The sequence below is a fragment of the Argopecten irradians genome, chromosome 4 (genome assembly GCF_041381155.1).
Source record: "Argopecten irradians isolate NY chromosome 4, Ai_NY, whole genome shotgun sequence".
Classification (NCBI taxonomy): Eukaryota; Metazoa; Mollusca; class Bivalvia; order Pectinida; family Pectinidae; genus Argopecten; species Argopecten irradians.
In genome coordinates, this window is record NC_091137.1 from 11,759,258 (window position 1) to 11,779,670 (window position 20,413).

Below are 20,413 nucleotides of genomic sequence, written 5' to 3' on the forward strand. Positions count from 1 at the left end.
ACCCAATGATAGGACTTGTCACAGCTGTTGTAAGGATAAGTAGAACCCAATGATAGGACTTGTCACAGCTGTTGTAAGGATAAGTAGAACCCAATGATAGGACTTGTCACAGCTGTTGTAAGGATAAGTAGAACCCAATGATAGGACTTGTCACAGCTGTTGTAAGGATAAGTAGACCCAATGATAGGACTTGTCACAGCTGTTGTAAGGATAAGTAGAACCCAATGATAGGACTTGTCACAGCTGTTGTAAGGATAAGTAGAACCCAATGATAGGGACTTGTCACAGCTGTTGTAAGGATAAGTAGAACCCAATGATAGGACTTGTCACAGCTGTTGTAAGGATAAGTAGAACCCAATGATAGGACTTGTCACAGCTGTTGTAAGGATAAGTAGAACCCAATGATAGGACTTGTCACAGCTGTTGTAAGGATAAGTAGAACCCAATGATAGGACTTGTCACAGCTGTTGTAAGGATAAGTAGAACCCAATGATAGGACTTGTCACAGCTGTTGTAAGGATAAGTAGAACCCAATGATAGGACTTGTCACAGCTGTTGTAAGGATAAGTAGGACCCAATGATAGGACTTGTCACAGCTGTTGTAAGGATAAGTAGAACCCAATGATAGGACTTGTCACAGCTGTTGTAAGGATAAGTAGAACCCAATGATAGGACTTGTCACAGCTGTTGTAAGGATAAGTAGAACCCAATGATAGGACTTGTCACAGCTGTTGTAAGGATAAGTAGAACCCAATGATAGGACTTGTCACAGCTGTTGTAAGGATAAGTAGAACCCAATGATAGGACTTGTCACAGCTGTTGTAAGGATAAGTAGAACCCAATGATAGGACTTGTCACAGCTGTTGTAAGGATAAGTAGAACCCAATGATAGGACTTGTCACAGCTGTTGTAAGGATAAGTAGAACCCAATGATAGGACTTGTCACAGCTGTTGTAAGGATAAGTAGAACCCAATGATAGGACTTGTCACAGCTGTTGTAAGGATAAGTAGAACCCAATGATAGGACTTGTCACAGCTGTTGTAAGGATACCCAGTGATAGGACTTGTCACAGCTGTTGTAAGGATAAGTAGAACCCAATGATAGGACTTGTCACAGCTGTTGTAGGGATAAGTAGAACCCAATGATAGGACTTGTCACAGCTGTTGTAAGGATAAGTAGAACCCAATGATAGGACTTGTCACAGCTGTTGTAAGGATAAGTAGAACCCAATGATAGGACTTGTCACAGCTGTTGTAGGGATAAGTAGAACCCAATGATAGGACTTGTCACAGCTGTTGTAAGGATAAGTAGAACCCAATGATAGGACTTGTCACAGCTGTTGTAAGGATAAGTAGAACCCAATGATAGGACTTGTCACAGCTGTTGTAAGGATAAGTAGAACCCAATGATAGGACTTGTCACAGCTGTTGTAGGGATAAGTAGAACCCAATGATAGGACTTGTCACAGCTGTTGTAAGGATAAGTAGAACCCAATGATAGGACTTGTCACAGCTGTTGTAAGGATAAGTAGAACCCAATGATAGGACTTGTCACAGCTGTTGTAAGGATAAGTAGAACCCAGTGATAGGACTTGTCACAGCTGTTGTAAGGATAAGTAGAACCCAATGATAGGACTTGTCACAGCTGTTGTAAGGATAAGTAGAACCCAATGATAGGACTTGTCACAGCTGTTGTAAGGATAAGTAGAACCCAATGATAGGACTTGTCACAGCTGTTGTAAGGATAAGTAGAACCCAATGATAGGACTTGTCACAGCTGTTGTAAGGATAAGTAGGAACCCAATGATAGGACTTGTCACAGCTGTTGTAAGGATAAGTAGAACCCAATGATAGGACTTGTCACAGCTGTTGTAAGGATAAGTAGAACCCAGTGATAGGACTTGTCACAGCTGTTGTAAGGATAAGTAGAACCCAATGATAGGACTTGTCACAGCTGTTGTAAGGATAAGTAGAACCCAATGATAGGACTTGTCACAGCTGTTGTAAGGATAAGTAGAACCCAATGATAGGACTTGTCACAGCTGTTGTAAGGATAAGTAGAACCCAATGATAGGACTTGTCACAGCTGTTGTAAGGATAAGTAGAACCCAATGATAGGACTTGTCACAGCTGTTGTAAGGATAAGTAGGACACAATGATAGGACTTGTCACAGCTGTTGTAAGGATAAGTAGAACCCAATGATAGGACTTGTCACAGCTGTTGTAAGGATAAGTAGAACATGATAGGACTTGTCACAGCTGTTGTATGAAGTAGACCAATGATAGGACTTGTCACAGCTGTTGTAAGGATAAGTAGGACACAATGATAGGACTTGTCACAGCTGTTGTAGGGATAAGTAGAACCCAGTGATAGGACTTGTCACAGCTGTTGTAAGGATAAGAAGGACCCAGTGATAGGACTTGTCACAACTGTTGTAAGGATCAGTAGGACCCAATGATAGGACTTGTCACAGCTGTCGTAAGGATCAGTAGGACCCAATGATAGGACTTGTCACAGCTGTTCGTGGTGTTAGAACGTGATTAGCAACATTATCTCAAAGCCTGTTTTGTTAATGATCAAAGTAAAATGGTTGAATAAATCCACGGAAAAGTGTTGGATAAAAATAAATTTAGAACACATAGTTTAAATAGAGTGGGCCATAAGTTGTAAGATATCAGGAGACCGGAGTTAACAGTCTTTCATAATTAGATTATGATGAATGATGTAAATCAAATTCATTGGAACTTGTTTTCAAAAGCATTGGATTACAGGATAAGGTTTTGGCTTCTTGAATAAAAATTAATTATTTCTTTGTTAGAAAAACGAACCCTATATTTTATTATTTGAAGAAAAAACCTAACGTGGCGAATAAATTTATTGGTTAATTAGGTTCTGAAGAAGGTGTAATGTTTTAACGATTATTTTTAATCTACCAGTTGTTTTAAGTTGAGTTACACTTCAGGAACATTTCTTTTTATTTTCCAAACGCATTAGATTAAATCAAATGACCCTTCACCAATCAAGATTTCCTGTGCCCTATGACATAACGTTGTTATGTATAATATTTAACACAATCATATAGAATATCCACACACAAATGTATAGGATAGGATTACAATTACAAAACAACAATAGAAATGATAGCTACAATGAAAGGTATGAGTAGTCATTTAAGAAGAAACGTTAAACACAAGATACTGACAAGGTAAACCAATAATCTTATGACACTGTATTTGAAAAGGTTAAATATCTTTTAATAATGAACACGGGTACTTGTATGGTGTAACGTTTACACTGCCTACAAAACAACTAGATTACATATTTGTTCTACTTTCATTACTTAGGTAAATTGCATTCATTTTCCTACAGATTTATAAATGAGAATGTGGAAAAATATTGCATGGCTGATTTTCAGGAATGATGAAAATGCAATACGTAAATTTTATTTTATTTCATATCTCCATACATAGTAATTGTAGATCAGTATCTACTAGGAAGTGAAATTGAAACTTTAAATGATGTCTGTTGGTCCTCGCTCAGCTGGGACGCAAGCTGGGACAGATTATAAAGACTACTCCTTCAACTGAAATAACATACAAAGAGAAAGGTAAACATTCAACTGAAACGCTAGATTGTACGCATATGTTGCATGACCTTAGAACTTTTGATAGGTAAACAACTTACTGAATACTATTGTTACGTGTTACTGTGCATCCATTTACATGTAAATCATAAACGTGCAATATGCTCATTGACTATTTTGGTTTGGTTTTTAATGTAATAGTAATTACATTACTGTATATATATATATATATATATATATACTGTATATATATATATATATATATAATACTACATAATATGAATTATCCATGGATATTTTCTTTGGTGGTTTGAAGCTTTCAAATAATTCCACGCATAAAAAATTCGTGGTTAGCCGTGCAACCATGTGCAAACGACAAGTAATTTGATATTGCATTCTTTACCTTATCTTGTGGTTAATGATCTATATATATACTTATAAAGACCAGGAAGTTGTGGCGGGGATGGATGGATGCACGTGAACACATCCTAATGTCAGCTTTGCGTAAAAGTAGTAATGACAAAATAGGACGAGGTCAACTAATAAACGCGCAGATATTATGAAGCCACACAAAGATTGTCATTTCAGCTTACGCAAATTTTACAACAATCTACACAAATTGCATCGGCCTTGTTAGTCCGGAAGTTAGTGGGTGGGGCGTCTTGTAGGAGCTTGCCAGGATACAACGATATAACCCGGGTGTTGGCCTGTTGACTTGATATATATTTTCCCACCATGTCGGGAAATGTCTCACTTGACACTTTTCATAATTATGGAACACCTTTCCCGTTCATTGCACTTTTATGAACAGTCAAATTTGTCATCATCATGATCATCATGATCATGATCATCATTTTAATTTCTAAAATATGTCTAGAAAAATATTCAATGAATAATCAAAATAATGCCATCATATATAAAACATTTCATAAAGAAACACTTGATAAATCGTATTCAAAATACCCCAAAAGAATGTGAGTGAAACAGATTGATAAATACAATAACGTCAAAGATTAAACTGAATGGTCACCACAATAATACATTAGAAAGTCATTTTAGTTAGATTTAAGACGGTTGTATTTGATGTCATATGGATACATGGGTCGATAACAACTTTACCTAGATTTGTATATGACAAAGAGATCGCTTACTCCTCCGAAACACCTTTGACTCCCGCTGATTTGACAAGAAATATCATTGGTCGTGGAATCGGTTCTAGATTTGAAATGTTTAATTTTCATGCCAGTGTCGACTTTGTTAACACGCTTGTTTAGATTGCATTACTTCATGATGTTTTGTCAACGTTTCTTTGTTGTTATAATATACAATACTCGATATAATAGGGCGTTTAGGAAGTCCCAAAAAGCTTTGTCTCCGTATTATTACATACAGTTTAAATGCTTATGTCGATAGCGTGCTGTACCATTTTAGTAACAATTCACATAAGGAACGAGCTCACTGGTACAATACCCGGAACGACTATTGTGTAAAATGTATTATCAATGGGACTCATTCACATACCACGTGATACCCGATAACGTTTGTGCGGGACTATTGTTTCTATTGGTGATGGAATGACGTCAAATGACGTTATCGCGGGATAACGACATTTCAGCGGGAAGATTACAAAGAGTTACGTTCCGTCACCACTGGAGATACTAGTCCCGCACAAACGTTATCGGGTATCACGTGGTACGTGAATTAGTCCCATTTTTTCAAACTTACAACACAATACTATCTCATAATTGTACACAATAATGTCTCAATACATCATCCGACTCTTCAGAGACGGAAGGTATACTGAAATTAAATATGTCAATCGGTAAACAAAGGTAAAATATCAAATTCAGCAAACAATTTAACATTTTCATATCAGATAATTATGCATTTGTAATTGTAGGATGTACATGAAAGGAATTTTTATTGGTTGGAATGTGCACAACAATGACAGGTGGCGGGAATGTGCACAACAATGGCAGGTGGCGGGAATGTGCACAACAATGGAAGGTGGCGGAAATGTGCACAACAATGACAGGAGGCGGGAATATGCACAACAATGACAGGTGGCGGGAATGTACACAACAATGGCAGGTGGCGGGAATGTGCACAACAATGACAGGTGGCGGGAATGTGCACAATAATGGCAGGTGGCGGGAATGTGCACAACAATGGAAGGTGGCGGAAATGTGCACAATAATGACAGGAGGCGGGAATATGCACAACAATGACAGGTGGCGGGAATGTGCACAACAATGGCAGGTGGCGGGAATGTGCACAACAATGGCAGGTGGCGAGAATGTGCACAACAATGACAGGTGGCGGGAATGTGCACATCAATGGCAGGTGGCGGGAATGTGACAGTTGCAAATAAAGGAAATATGTGCAACTGCAACTCCAGGAATGGGTGCAGCGGTAGGTGGCGGGAATGATAGAAAGGATGATCTGAGAGGTGGACACTACGACATTCGATGGTAATGCACAGCGGAGCTGGGTTGAATGGTACAACAACCGATATTGGTAGTGGATAAGACGATGGTACAGTGCACAGTTGACAGTGTGGTAATGATGATCCAGGGGTAGGTAAAGAGTCCTCTAGGTATGTATGGATTGGTACAGAGGTCAATGGTCAAAAGAATGGTTGGAAGGTAGGTATTGGTAAGTACTAAGCGCATGTTACATTACATATATTATATTTATAATGTAAGCTGTAGATAGTGATATAAATATTGCATGGTGATTTGTACTAAGCAATACTAATCATAATCTAATTATTAACTCCTTACTGTTAGCCTTTTTATTGCTTGGTGTGTGCTTCAACAACTATTAACGCTTCTCAGTATATGTTTGTGGTGCGGTGTACAGGTATAACAATTAACAGTCATCGGTCATCATAAATTACGATTCTTAAACTTTTTCTTAGTATATATGAAAATCTATTTCAGATAACACAACGACCGATTCTACGACTGAACCTATTACAACAACGACAGCAGATATAACCAGCACCACTACACTTACAACTACCACAACTGAACCTACAACTACCACCACTGAACCTACAACTACCACCACTGAACCTACAACTACCACAACTGAACCTACAACTACCACCACTGAACCTACAACTACTACACCTGAACCTACAACTACCACATCTGAACCTAAAACTACCACAACTGAACCTACAACTACCACCACTGAACCTACAACTACCACCACTGAACCTACAACTACCACAACTGAACCTACAACTACCACCACTGAACCTACAACTACCACCACTGAACCTACAACTACTACACCTGAACCTACAACTACCACATCTGAACCTAAAACTACCACAACTGAACCTACAACTACCACCACTGAACCTACAACTACCACCACTGAACCTAAAACTACCACAACTGAACCTACAACTACCACCACTGAACCTACAACTACCACCACTGAACCTACAACTACACACAACTGAACCTACAACTACCTACCACAACTGAACAACTACAACTAACTACACCTGAACCTACAACTACCACATCTGAACCTAAAACTACCACAACTGAACCTACAACCACTACAACTGAACCTAAAACTACCACAACTGAACCTATAACTACAACCACTGAACCTACAACCACTACAACTGAACCTACAACCACTACAACTGAACCTACAACTACCACATCTGAACCTACAACCACTACAACTGAACCTACAACTACCACATCTGAACATAAAACTACCACAACTGAACCTACAACTACCACCACTGAACCTAAAACTACCACCACTGAACCTAAAACTACCACAACTGAACCTAAAACTACCACAACTGAACCTAAAACTACCACCACTGAACCTACAACTACCACTACTACACCTACAACTTCCACTACCACACCTACAACTACCACCACCACCACACCTACAACTACCACTACCACGCCTACAACTACCACTACCACGCCTAACACTACCACTACCACGCCTACAACTACCACTACCACACCTACAACTACTACTACCACACCTACAACTACTACTACCACTACTACACCTACCACTACCACACCTACAACTACCACTACCACACCTACAACTACTACACCTACAACTACAACTACTACACCTACCACTACCACACCTACAACTACTACACCTACAACTACCACACCAACAACTACAACGCAGGAACCTGAAGGTAAGTTAAGCATGTCTTTGTTTATGTTCAACACTATGTCACAGCGTACCTGTGAATGGATATTTTACACCCAAAGGATTCCTCGCTTATGTTCTTCAGTACGAATCGATTGAAACGAAATATGCTAAGACATGAAACAAATTTCAATGTTATTTCCTTTCAGTTGAAACTACGACGCCAACAAAATTCTATACAACTACAACTAAAGCATCAACAACTGTAGTTTCCTCACCACATAGAATTACAAAACCTACATTGACAGATACACTTCCAACGGAAACTGATACAACCAATAACACAACAACTACTACACCAATAACAGATACACCGGATATTACAACTACTACATCAACAACTCATACATCCGATACTAACACAACAGTTGCTTCACCCAAACCTACTACAGTTACACCCACAACCTCTACCAGTTCTATACCCACACCACTACCTATTCTACACCCACAACCACTACCAGTTCTACACCCACAACCAGTACCAGTTTTACCCCAACAGCCACTTGTGTTCTACATTCACAACCACTACCAGTTCTACATCCACAATCACTACCAGTTCTATACCCACAACCACTACCAGTTTTACATCCACAACCACTACCAGTTCTACACCCACAACCACTACTAGTTCTACACCCACAACCACTACCAGTTCTACGACCACAACCACTACCAGTTCTACACCCACAACCACTACCAGTTCTACATCCACAATCACTTCTAGTTCTACACCCACAACCACTACCAGTTCTGCACCCACAACCACTACCAGTTCTACACCCACAACCACTACCAGTTCTACACCCACAACCACTACCAGTTCTACACCCAAAACCACTACCAGTTCTACACCCACAACCACTTCCAGATCTACACCCATAACCACTACCAGTTCTACACTTGCAACCACTACCAGTTCTACACCCACAACCACTACCAGTTCTACACCCAAAACCACTTCCAGATCTACACCCATAACCACTACCAGTTCTACACTTGCAACCACTACCAGTTCTACACCCACAACCACTACCAGTTCTACACCAACAACCTCTACCAGTTCTACACCCCAAACCACTTCCAGATCTACACCCATAACCACTACCAGTTCTACACTTGCAACCACTACCAGTTATACTCCCACAACCACTACCAGTTCTACACCCACAACCACTACCAGTTCTACACTTGCAACCACTACCAGTTCTACACTCACAACCACTACCAGTTCTACACCCACAACCGCTACCAGTTCTACACCCACAACCACTACCAGTTCTACACCAACAACCACTACCAGTTCTAAACCCACAACCACTACCAGCTCTACACCCACAACCACTACCAGTTCTACACCCACAACCGCTACCAGTTCTACACTCACAACCACTTCTAGTTCTACACCCACAACCGCTACCAGTTCTACGACCACAACCACTACCAGCTCTACACCCACAACCGCTACCAGTTCTACGACCACAACCACTACCAGCTCTACATCCACAACCACTACCAGTTCTACACTCACAACCACTACCAGTTCTACACCCACAACCACTACCAGTTCTACACTCACAACCACTACCAGTTCTACACCCACAACCACTACCAGTTCTACACCCACAACCGCTACCAGTTCTACGACCACAACCACTACCAGCTCTACACCCAAAACCGCTACCAGTTCTACACTCACAACCACTACCAGCTCTACACCCACAACCACTACCAGTTCTACACTCACAACCACTATCAGTTCTACACACACAACCACTACCACTTCTACACCAACAGCCACTACCAGTTCTACACCTACAACCACTACCAGTTCTTCACCCACAACCACTACCAGTTCTACACCCACAACCACTTCCAGTTCTACACCCACCACCACTACCAGTTCTACACTCACAACCACTACCAGTTCTACACCCACAACCACTTCCAGTTTCAAACCTGTGCCTTCTGGTGCTACATCTAACACTAAAACTACATCTGCGACTATAGTCTGTACCACTGAGATACCAGATATATCCCCACACCCAGGTAATATTTCTGATGGGTGAAAGGTTTGCCAGCTTGAGAAATTAAGTCATTTCTGGGGAAATTGTGTGATTTAAATATGGTGGTAACGAGAATAACAACAATCTCTTGGAAATTGTTGGAAGGTTTGTTTTGGACGGAAAGGTTAGATAGTCTCCCCTGACTACTACACTAATACACTTGAACAGACACTGTTTTTACGTAACAACAAAAATCTTGGTCTTTAAATGTCGTTTTCAACTCATCTGTATTTTGGTATATATTGTTGTACATAATACATTAAATAAAGTCGGGGTAAACGTTTTGCTGTGATCCATGAACATAAATGGTTATTCTTCGGGATATTGTTCTCAGGGGCTTATTTATTTTCTGTTGAGAATATTGTAGATGTTGTAAAATTGGTGGCTTGAAGTGCATGTTACCTTTGACATAAAGTAAATATTGGTAGTGTTATATTATTTCCCAATTTGTAGGTTTATGATGTATTTTTCAACGGATTTGCATAACTGTTTCAGTGGGTATTATCAGCATCTATGAAGTGTTTTGTCATTGTGTTCGGTTTATATTAGTTAATGCATGTACTGTCTATATCTAGAGGTATTTATTACATTTACCATACTAATTGTCTCCAATTTCAGTGTTCATATTATTTTTTGTATTATAGAGTCAGTGGTTAAATGTTCATTATTAATGATCATTTATCCATTAATTATCAATGTTAAATGTTCATTATCAATATTCATGTGTTCATCATATGTTCATTATCAATGTTTATATGTTCATTATTAATGTTTACATGTTCATTATTAATGTTTAATGTTCATTATTCAATGTTTACATGTTCATTTCATAATGTTTAATCATGTTCATTATTAATGTTTACATGTTCATGTTAGTTTATATTCATTTCATTATAATGTTACATGTTCATTATTAATGTGTTCATGTTCATTCTTTAGTAATGTATTTATCATGTTATGTTAATTATATAATGTTTATGTGTTCATGTTCATTATTCAATGTTATTATCTTATGTTTTACATTATGTATCATTAATACAGTATGTTATTAATGTTACATGTTCATTATCAATGTTTACATGTTCATTATCAATGTTTATATGTTCATTATTAATGTTTATGTGTTCATGTTCATTATTAATGTTACATGTTCATTATCAATGTTTACATGTTCATTATCAATGTTTATATGTTCATTATTAATGTTATGTGTTCATGTTCATTATCAATGTTTACATGTTCATTATCAATGTTTATATGTTCATTATTAATGTTAATGTGTTCATGTTCATTATTAATGTTACATGTTCATTATACATGTTTACATGTTCATTATTAATGTTTATGTGTTCATTATAAATGTTTATATGTTCATTATAAATGGTTATGTGTTCATCATCAATGTCTTTGTGTTCATCATCAATGTTTATATGTTCTTTATTGATATTGATATGCTATATTATGTCAATGTTGATGTGTAAATCACCTACGCTATGTTGTTGATTTTATCCATGTGTTAGTAATAATTAGCATTATACTTTTTTTTGCATTTTGATCCTATTAAATAGTTTTAATAGATATCGATGTTAATCGCTTTGGTGGTCATTCTATTATACTTCGCGTGTTTAGTAACCCTGGACTATAAATAATATATCGTATTAATGAAATCACCACGTCTGTTCTATCATTTCAGTTGTTGCTTTTTCTAGAAGCACATTTGGTTATGGAATTTTCCTTTTCTATTAGATTTAATTCGATGTTATATGTCTTAAATATCAGGAATTATTTACGTTGAAGATATCAATTGCCTGAAACCCATTCCTGTTATCATTTTAGCCCTACTTTGTTTTAAATCTATTACAAACAGAAATACCTCTCGGTGGGAATTGTTCCCTCACACCGACCGCTTGTAACGAATCCAATTCCGAGTGTGTGCAGGGGCTGTGTGCATGTGCAAACAGCCACTTTGACTCGAACGGATATGCTGATGCCGGAATCTGTCTAAGCAGTAGGTGACACGTATTTTTCAACGATGAACTGTCATTTTTTAGCTTTGTTTTAGTGTCAAATGAAGTTACATCTTCGCATATATTCTCACATAATAATGTCGTCCTATCTGCATCATTGCGTTTCGGAAATTATTATCTCAGCTCCATTCCGAAGTCAGAGGTTGCTATAGTTAATATGATAAGTAATGATAATAATACGAAAGAAAAACCATAAATGTACGATGACGAAATTTCTCCGTACCAGAAATATAGCATAAAAACTATACAGTTTTGATTGTAAATCTTTCTGACAGTCTACTGTGTGATTTTCAGAACTAGCCCTCGGCCAGACGTGTACCTTGGGTATCCCTGACCAGTGTGTCGACCCGAACGCCAAATGTAGTGTAGATAGCGGTTTGGTGACGTGTTCCTGTAAGGGGAGTTACTACAGGAGCCCAGCTGGGAGTTGTCTACCGCGTAAGTCATAGTCTAATACCACTTCACATAGAAATTAACATTTGTAGGCATTCTCCCATTGCCTTTCATGACATATTCTAAAATATATTCAAAGACATTTTAGAATTATAGAATTATATGAAATGGTCCCTCTGTTCATTGATTATCGTTATTTCTTTATTCAATAAAATTAATACAGTTCAACACTAAATTAATTACAGCATCGAATCATAAGTAAAGATGTGGTAAGTGAAATGACAGAGTATTTGATGTTGTATCTTATCAATACAGAACTAGCTCTAGGTGCTAGCTGTTCCCCTGGTGTAATCAACCAGTGTGCCAATACAAACTCGAGATGTGGAGACAGTAATACCTGTACGTGTGATTCGGGATTTTACAAGCTAGGAAGCCAGTGTGCTGAACGTAAGTGATGCTTCACCACTTAAATGTCAAACCAAATTTTCATCGATTGCTAAATGGTTTAAAAGATCATTCAAAATATCAACACCTTGCAGATCAAAGACGTCTAGTTACTCAGTACACTAGGTTTGATTTGATTAGTTTACCGTTATATTAACAGCAAGGATTTAGTGACGCGTCAGGTTTGACTTAAGTGAAAAAAGTGATAATGCAAAAAATACTTTTTTTAACTTAAGTTGAAATCTTTTTAGCTTAAGCTAAATAACTTTTTAACTTAAGCTATTATGTATTAAATATCAAAATGGCTTAGCATAGTATCTGGCAACTGCCCCACATGACATTCGTACTCGCGACTCAGAAGTGGGGGTTGGGGGTGGGGTGGGGGGAGGAGGAGGGGCTTGTGTTAACCACACGGCCGCCACGGTCCATTATAATTCAATACATTACGCTCATTATTAAGATGAATTTTGATGAATGTTTGATAACTATTTCTCTCCTCTGTCACTAATACCACGTCTGGTTTACTTAGTACTAGTCCTTGGGGAACAGTGTTACAATGTGGAAGGTGAATGCGGAGAAGCTAACTCAGAATGCCGGGAAGGCACGTGTGCTTGTCAAGCCAACTTTTACGACACCAACGGCGCAGAAGCCGATGGCACATGCGCGCCAAGTATGGTTTTATAACATTGATAACATAGCCTTTTATGGTTTAATGACTTTTCAAGCCTTTTATGGTTTAATGACTTTTCAACAAAACAAAACAAAATTGAACTAATATTAGACGAATTCAATTATTTGACATTTGTAGTTAAGGCAATGTATAAACATGTGAAATACTCTCTTTAGAATACAGCTCAAATAAATATAAGTAAATGTAGTTTTTTTTTAAATTTCGAGTATGTTTTCCTTTACTGAAATAAGCATTTCTTTCTGTATGTAAAGGCAGTTTTTGTAATAAACATATTCTCCTTCTTTGCACACTGTTGTGTTACTAAACCCCGGTTTATTGTAGGAACCAGCGAACCGGAACTGAAGGTGTATGTTTGCAGTTTAACACTGACTCAGACCTTCAGTATTGAAATGAACGACCTTAACAGTGCGGTCTCTCTACAAATAGCAGCAGACGTAAGGATATCTGGTTTATATTGATTTTCAGCGTATAAATGTTATGGAGTAATACCAGATATATTTATGTTTTATTCCATCTTCGCATATATCGAATCACCGCTTTGTGGGTTGGTGCCAAATATTACATCATTAGTTTATGAGTAAATTTACATCTTTTCTCTACAAACTATGGCGCGCCATAATTACAAATACATGGCATAACAATATTTATCTGCAAAAACATAACTCTCATAGGCAAATACGGATTAAAGGAACTTATACCATATAAAATGAGTTGCACTGCAACGCAAATTAACAACTTAAGGAAACATCATTATATATAGGCTAACGTAAGCATTTTAAAGTATTCTTATACATTTTGTTATTTATTTCATGGAATAATACAATATCCTTCAGTAGTATCCATTTGTTGTTTTATGCAGCTTAAAATTATACTGCAAAGTGGACTTGGCAATGTTGTGCTGGCAGTTGTGTTGATTCGTTTATCGTAAGTTGAATTTCACTCTAATCTTTAATTTACTTAATTTACCAATCCCTAGAATGTTAAATTATCACCAATAACGCTTACTATATATCATCTTGTCCTTAATCTAGCGCAAACAACCATTAACGCCCTCTTTCTACCACTTCGCCCAAATACCACCACAAACTACTGTTAAAGCCCTCTTTCTATCACCTCGCCCAAATACCACCACAAACTACCATTGACGCCCTTTTTCTATCACCACGCCCCAATACCACCACAAACCACTATTAAAGACCTCTTTCTACCACCTCGTCCCAATACCACCACAGACTAACATTAACGCCCTCTTTCTACCACCTCGCCCTAATATCACCACAAACCCCCATTAACGCCCTCTTTCTACTACCTCGTCCCAATACCACCACAACCTACCATTCACACCCTCTTTCTACCACTTTGTCCCAATACCACCACAAACTACCATTAACGCCCTCTTTCTACCATCTCGTCCCAATACAAGCACAAACTACCATTAACGCCACCCTTCTTCCACCTCGCCCCAATACCATCGTAATTCACCCATAACGCTCGAATTCTACCACCTCGCCCCAAAAACATCGTAAACCAACAATAACGCTCGCAATCAACCAAATTATACCACTATTAACATGTTCTCTTTCTTTACACCACTCAGTAACATTGTCATAAAACCATCTCATCTCAATGCCAGCGTCACCAGGACATCAGCCAATTAATAACGAAAATTACATCTTTAACAAGTATCGAGTTTCTCCATTCACATACATGAACAGCTGATAATCTTGACAATGGATTGTATTTTTTTCTATTTTCTATATTATGATATACAGGTACATTTCTTTTATGCGTATATTAAATATTAAAAGTTCAGTATTATAAGATTCAATCAATAATTATTTATGATTTTTTTTGCAGACCGGGCAGTGTTAACATTGAATACCAAACGACGCTTTCCAACCCGGTAACCCCAGAGAAGCTGCAGGAAGCTGTTGTAAATGGCCAAAAGAATGAGATTAACAATCTAGGATTTATCACAAATATCGACCCTAACTCCATCAATTTCAATGAAACAGGTAGGCATGACTACTGAATGGAAGAAAGGGTAGAGAGTTTAACAACTGCTGATTCCATAGGTCGAAACTGACACAAGCACAGACTTACAAGAATATATACAGTAAATGTATTTTTGTTATTTGAGCTGAATCTAAAGAACTATAAAGTTATATGCCATTGCAAAAAAAGTCATTTTAGTCAATGATTTTGTTATTTTAATATAATCAAGTTTCCACCCATTGACAGTTCAAACTCCCTGTACACCAAGCTCGTCTAATAGAACAGAAATTATTCTCAATGGTGGATGTGGTTATCATAGCGAAACGGGTATCTGTATGACACCCAACAGCGCATGCGTCGAAAGATCAGGTATCTGGAGCTGTCGTTGTGAGTCTGGTTACGTCCAGACGAGGGACCAAAGAACCTGTACACCGGGTAGGTGTCTTGATGTCTCGATTAAATGTTTTACTTTTAGTTAATGAAATTCCAGTGGAATCAAAACTTCTAGTGTAGTACAGCAATGTAACTTTGGTTTCAAGATATTTTATGTGGTATATCTTAATTAATTTTAAAACTAAAATTTTTAAAGACGACCCAAAGTTGTTATCTTATGAGAAATTTGCTGAGGAATATCCACATCATATAATGTGTTTATTGCTGCTAAATGATCTACAAAAAACATGCAATTAGCAATTTAACGGACTTAATGTTTGGTCAATAATTGCATACCAATCGTATATGCCTATGTTCTTTTCAGCACCACGTGACCTCTTTGCGTATCGAAATCTCTCAGTGACGTTGCAAGTGCCAAAAGAAGCTGGGACACAGAGTAAGTTGAACTATCAAGATAGCGAATACCTTTCAGTTATGTACGTAAATATCTAAATAATAACACGATGTTTAACGAGTAGATTTTATCAATTATCCTACATGATTCGTTTATCCTCCGCATTGGTGCCAAAGTGTAGTTTAGTCACATAACTGGGGATTATTTATAAATCATATTTCGTTATCATTAATTCGATATCTACGTTATCATTAATTCGATATCTAACGTAAATTAGTGAAGAAGATTAATTCGTTCACTACATTGTGTCATTATCACAATTATAATTCAATGTTTAAAAAAATTGTCTAATACTTTCCCGTCTAAATATAGTGATCTGTGCAATTCAATAGCTGTTTTCAAAAACAGGAAATAATGATTGCTAACTCTTTTTGATCTTTTTCAGTTTTTACCATTCCTTTCTCAAGCGAAGTGGCAAATCTTTGCGCTATAGTACCGGAAGTGACATTCATAAAAGCATTCACAGAAAATAACTTCCGGTACGAAGTAAATTGCTCCGGCGTTACAGTGATTTTAGATTCATTCTTGTCCGGCGAAGAAGAAAACTTTGCGTTGGGCGTACAAACAAAGATGTCGTTTAGCGATTTGGTTGTCTCTGATAAAATAGTAACTATATTGGAGACTTCATCCAATGTTTCCATTCCATCAGAGCTATGTGTTACCGTTACTGACGGTACATTCTCTGGACAATTATTGGCAGAATTGCCTCCCCTACCGTCGGGAAATTCTTACTCTGCAACATCACCGAGATATATGTTAATTGGAGAAAGTGTATACTCTAGAATCGCCATCAATTTAACTACTCTCACTGGGCAGACAGACATTGCTGCGTACATGGACAGGTTTGATGTGACATATGGGTCTAGAACCATTGCAATAAAACTTGTTATCGTTAGAGCTGAAATAGAAATAACGAAACCGGAAGACGTTTCAATAAGTTCAGTTGTCTTAGAATATTCAATCTCGGATTCTTTTACTTTGAGACCTGTTGGTTTGCCGTCTACAAACCTAACTCTCAGGAGTTCTGACGTGAGAGTGGGACCTGGACGTTTAGATTTTGAGAGTGGAATGTCGCCGATAACATTCAATATTGAAGTTAATGTGTGTTCATTGACTGCCTCAACAAAGGTTACTTTACATATAACAGATACAAACGACAACCCGCCCCAATTCTCCTCCGATACCTATTCCTTCGATATATTTCCCACCTCCCTGCCTGGTCTGCTAGTCGGCGTTGTCACAGCAACTGATATTGACACTATGACAACCATGACCTTCAGTATTGACAGTCCATCCTTTAATATTGACAATACCGGAGTGATAAAGACAGCGGAGAGAACAGAAATCATACCATTTATTGCGATGAGTGAGCTGTCGAAATACGCTTCGAACATCCATCTAAATGTCACAGCAAGTGATGGGTTGAGGAGTAGCAAGGTGAACGTCTTTGTAAACCTGGCTCGTCAACCAGGAACAAACCTTGGGAAAACCTTCTCTGCCAATGTCCTGGAAAACAGTCCAGTCGGAACATACGTGGGCACGGCGAACGTCAGTGACTACACGGACTTTGAGTTTGCGAGAAGCAGAGCCGAGCAGTTCTTTTTCCTCAACGGGACTTCGGTAATCAATCGTTTATGTTAGGTTATGCTGTAAGAGCTCAAGATTTATATATCAAAATGTGTTTTCTACAGGAAAAACTTTTTTCATGAGTCTTTCAACATTTAGTATCATTGATTTGAAGCAAATTATCTATTCCTCATCATATTATGTCTATGACCAATTATTATAAACAGATTCTGGCTCGCAGCAGCACCCAGAAGTGAATATGATGATAATAGATTTTGTTTATTCTATGCATCTCTATGTCGTGTTTATTGATCTCAATTGATATAACCTAACCTTTGCTCAATGCATTTCATACAGGGGGAGATATTCACAAATAAAGGATTAGACAGGGAAAATGAGAATGAAAAGGAACTCCATTTCTCGATAACAGCATTTAAGAGCAGCGAAACAACCTGTTCTCTCACTGTAAGTTTGAAATATTTTGTACGATTTTTAATATTTGGAATTTAGTTCCACTAAGAAAACAATATGAATGATAAACTTATAGATTGAATATTCATTACTTAATTATATAGTTGATAAGGTATTTATATTATTTTATGTAAGGTAACACATGTAAAATAAATCTGATTACTCAATCAACAGGTACTCGGAGATCTTGAGGTGACTGTTGATGATGTCAATGACAATGCACCTGTATTTGAACAATCAAACTACGAAGGAGAAATACAGGAGGGCAGCGTAACAGGGAGAACTGTTAAGGTACGAACGTCCTATATTTCAAAATCAGACGTTATTTTTGGTATACTTGAGATTACCTATCAGAAGTTGCTGATACAGATGTATACACTAGCATTTCATAGCTTTTGATTTCTTTATTTCATTGTTATACTTCAAAGACAGCTATGCTGGTGTGCTTTCTTTTATTTACATGGTTTCGTGACATAGAACTGTTGGATAATCTCTATTTTAATTCCCCCTTTGGATTGTCATCTCTTGCTGCAGCTTCCTATTGCCATAAGTGCTACCGATGCGGACGAGAACCCAGCCTTTACCTTTGCTATATCGGGTAGTGATTTCACCATAGACCCACAGACTGGCGTGATAACGACGGTCTCTCAGATAGATAGAGAGGCGACGGATACTGTTGTCCTCACGGTCACTGCTGACGACGGTGAAAACACGGGCTCTGTTAGTATTACTATCAGCGTGACTGACGTCAATGATAATCAGCCATCATTCACAGGAGACTGGTACGTATATAACGACGGGTATTTGTTCATAATTAAGTTGTGATTTTGTATGGATCATCATACTGTAAAACATCGACCTTTTAATGTTTTATTCGATTCATCGTGTCATAACATGGAAAATGTTCGCCTTGTTGCTGAAAAGAGCTGAATAACGGAAGTAAAGCTACATTCTGTAGAATACATTACTATATCATAATAGGTTGATAGACAAACCAAAATGTTGCTAAGAAAAGGCTGAAATTTTAGCAAAAATAATACTTAAGAAAATCTCGTAAGTCTCTGATAGTAGATTACATGTTTTGGCAATTTTGATGCATTGCTTACATATTGAGGTATATTTTTAAAATGTTGCTAAGAAAAGGCTGAAATTTTAGCAAAAATAATACTTAAGAAAACCTCGTAAGTCTCTGATAGCAGATTACATGTTTGGGCAATTTTGATGCATTGCTTACATATTTAGGTATATTTTTGGAGAATACGGCGTTATTTCCGCAAACTATTCATGTAACAATTAATAGCTACATGCACGAACCGATAAGTCTGAAATACCAAAAAGACAGGATATTCATTTCTTACTAATCAAAAAGACACAACAACTCTAACTAAAGATTATTGAAGAAAAGGGGGAAATAGTTTTATATCGGAATTATTTGTGAATTGCAAGACCTAATGCAATTTAATCTTCAACCTGTCTCACTTATAACATTTCAGGAGGTCATCAAGTATCAGTGAAGGAGCAACGGTGGGAGAAGTTGTTACCACAGTAACCGCCAATGACCCAGACATTGGTGAGAACGGGAGATTGTTCTACAGTATCCAGGGAGACTCGGGATATTTCCGAATTGAAAACAGACTTTCGGGAAAAATTACTGTCGCACACGTATTGGATAGGGAAACGAAGCCTGTTCATAGTTTTACTGTACTAGCACGCGACAATGGTAATCCGCCTTTGAGTGTAAATACAACAATGACAGTAAACCTACTTGATATCAATGACAACGACCCAGTCTTCGATGAGGAAACGCTGGTAGTGAAAATATCGGAGGCCGCTTGCGAGCACATTGGTGTATCGTTATTTAATGTTTCCGCCAATGATGCAGACGAGAGTGTGAATGGCGCCATAACTGCATACTCTTTTACCGGGTAATTTCACAAATTCTTACGCATGATTTTATACGTTAACCAGCCATGGGATGGGCTGGTTATGAGCTAGGGTACAGCTTAGTCAACATTTTTAAAAACTGATTGCTTAATCTTATTACATACGGTTATTTGCAAAGAAAAGTACAGGTTTTCGTTGGATAGATAATGCATAATTACATTAACAATATC

The 20,413-nt window shown here is 37.8% G+C and overlaps 2 protein-coding genes across 2 annotated transcripts in view; both read left to right on the forward strand.

The window, feature by feature from the left end:
- Positions 1-6,513: 6,513 nt before the first annotated feature.
- LOC138322098 (protocadherin Fat 4-like) overlaps positions 6,514-20,413 on the forward strand; it is a gene marked incomplete at its 5' end in the record, with an annotated part of 44,527 nt that continues 30,627 nt past the window's right edge. The window contains 16 exons of the mRNA XM_069266154.1: positions 6,514-7,012; positions 7,105-7,788; positions 11,733-11,873; positions 12,187-12,330; positions 12,601-12,732; positions 13,259-13,399; positions 13,742-13,854; positions 14,280-14,344; positions 15,278-15,435; positions 15,662-15,850; positions 16,173-16,244; positions 16,648-17,882; positions 18,186-18,293; positions 18,474-18,590; positions 18,834-19,081; positions 19,793-20,224. Of these exons, the coding sequence (XP_069122255.1) occupies positions 6,514-7,012; positions 7,105-7,788; positions 11,733-11,873; positions 12,187-12,330; positions 12,601-12,732; positions 13,259-13,399; positions 13,742-13,854; positions 14,280-14,344; positions 15,278-15,435; positions 15,662-15,850; positions 16,173-16,244; positions 16,648-17,882; positions 18,186-18,293; positions 18,474-18,590; positions 18,834-19,081; positions 19,793-20,224 (4,478 nt within the window). The remainder of the gene's footprint in view (positions 7,013-7,104; positions 7,789-11,732; positions 11,874-12,186; positions 12,331-12,600; positions 12,733-13,258; positions 13,400-13,741; positions 13,855-14,279; positions 14,345-15,277; positions 15,436-15,661; positions 15,851-16,172; positions 16,245-16,647; positions 17,883-18,185; positions 18,294-18,473; positions 18,591-18,833; positions 19,082-19,792; positions 20,225-20,413) is intronic.
- Positions 7,800-10,563, forward strand: LOC138321995 (uncharacterized). Its single transcript, XM_069266057.1, has 2 exons — positions 7,800-7,886; positions 8,111-10,563. The coding sequence occupies exons 1-2, from the start codon at positions 7,800-7,802 to the stop codon at positions 9,866-9,868; spliced, it is 1,845 nt and encodes a 614-aa protein (XP_069122158.1). The 3' UTR covers positions 9,869-10,563.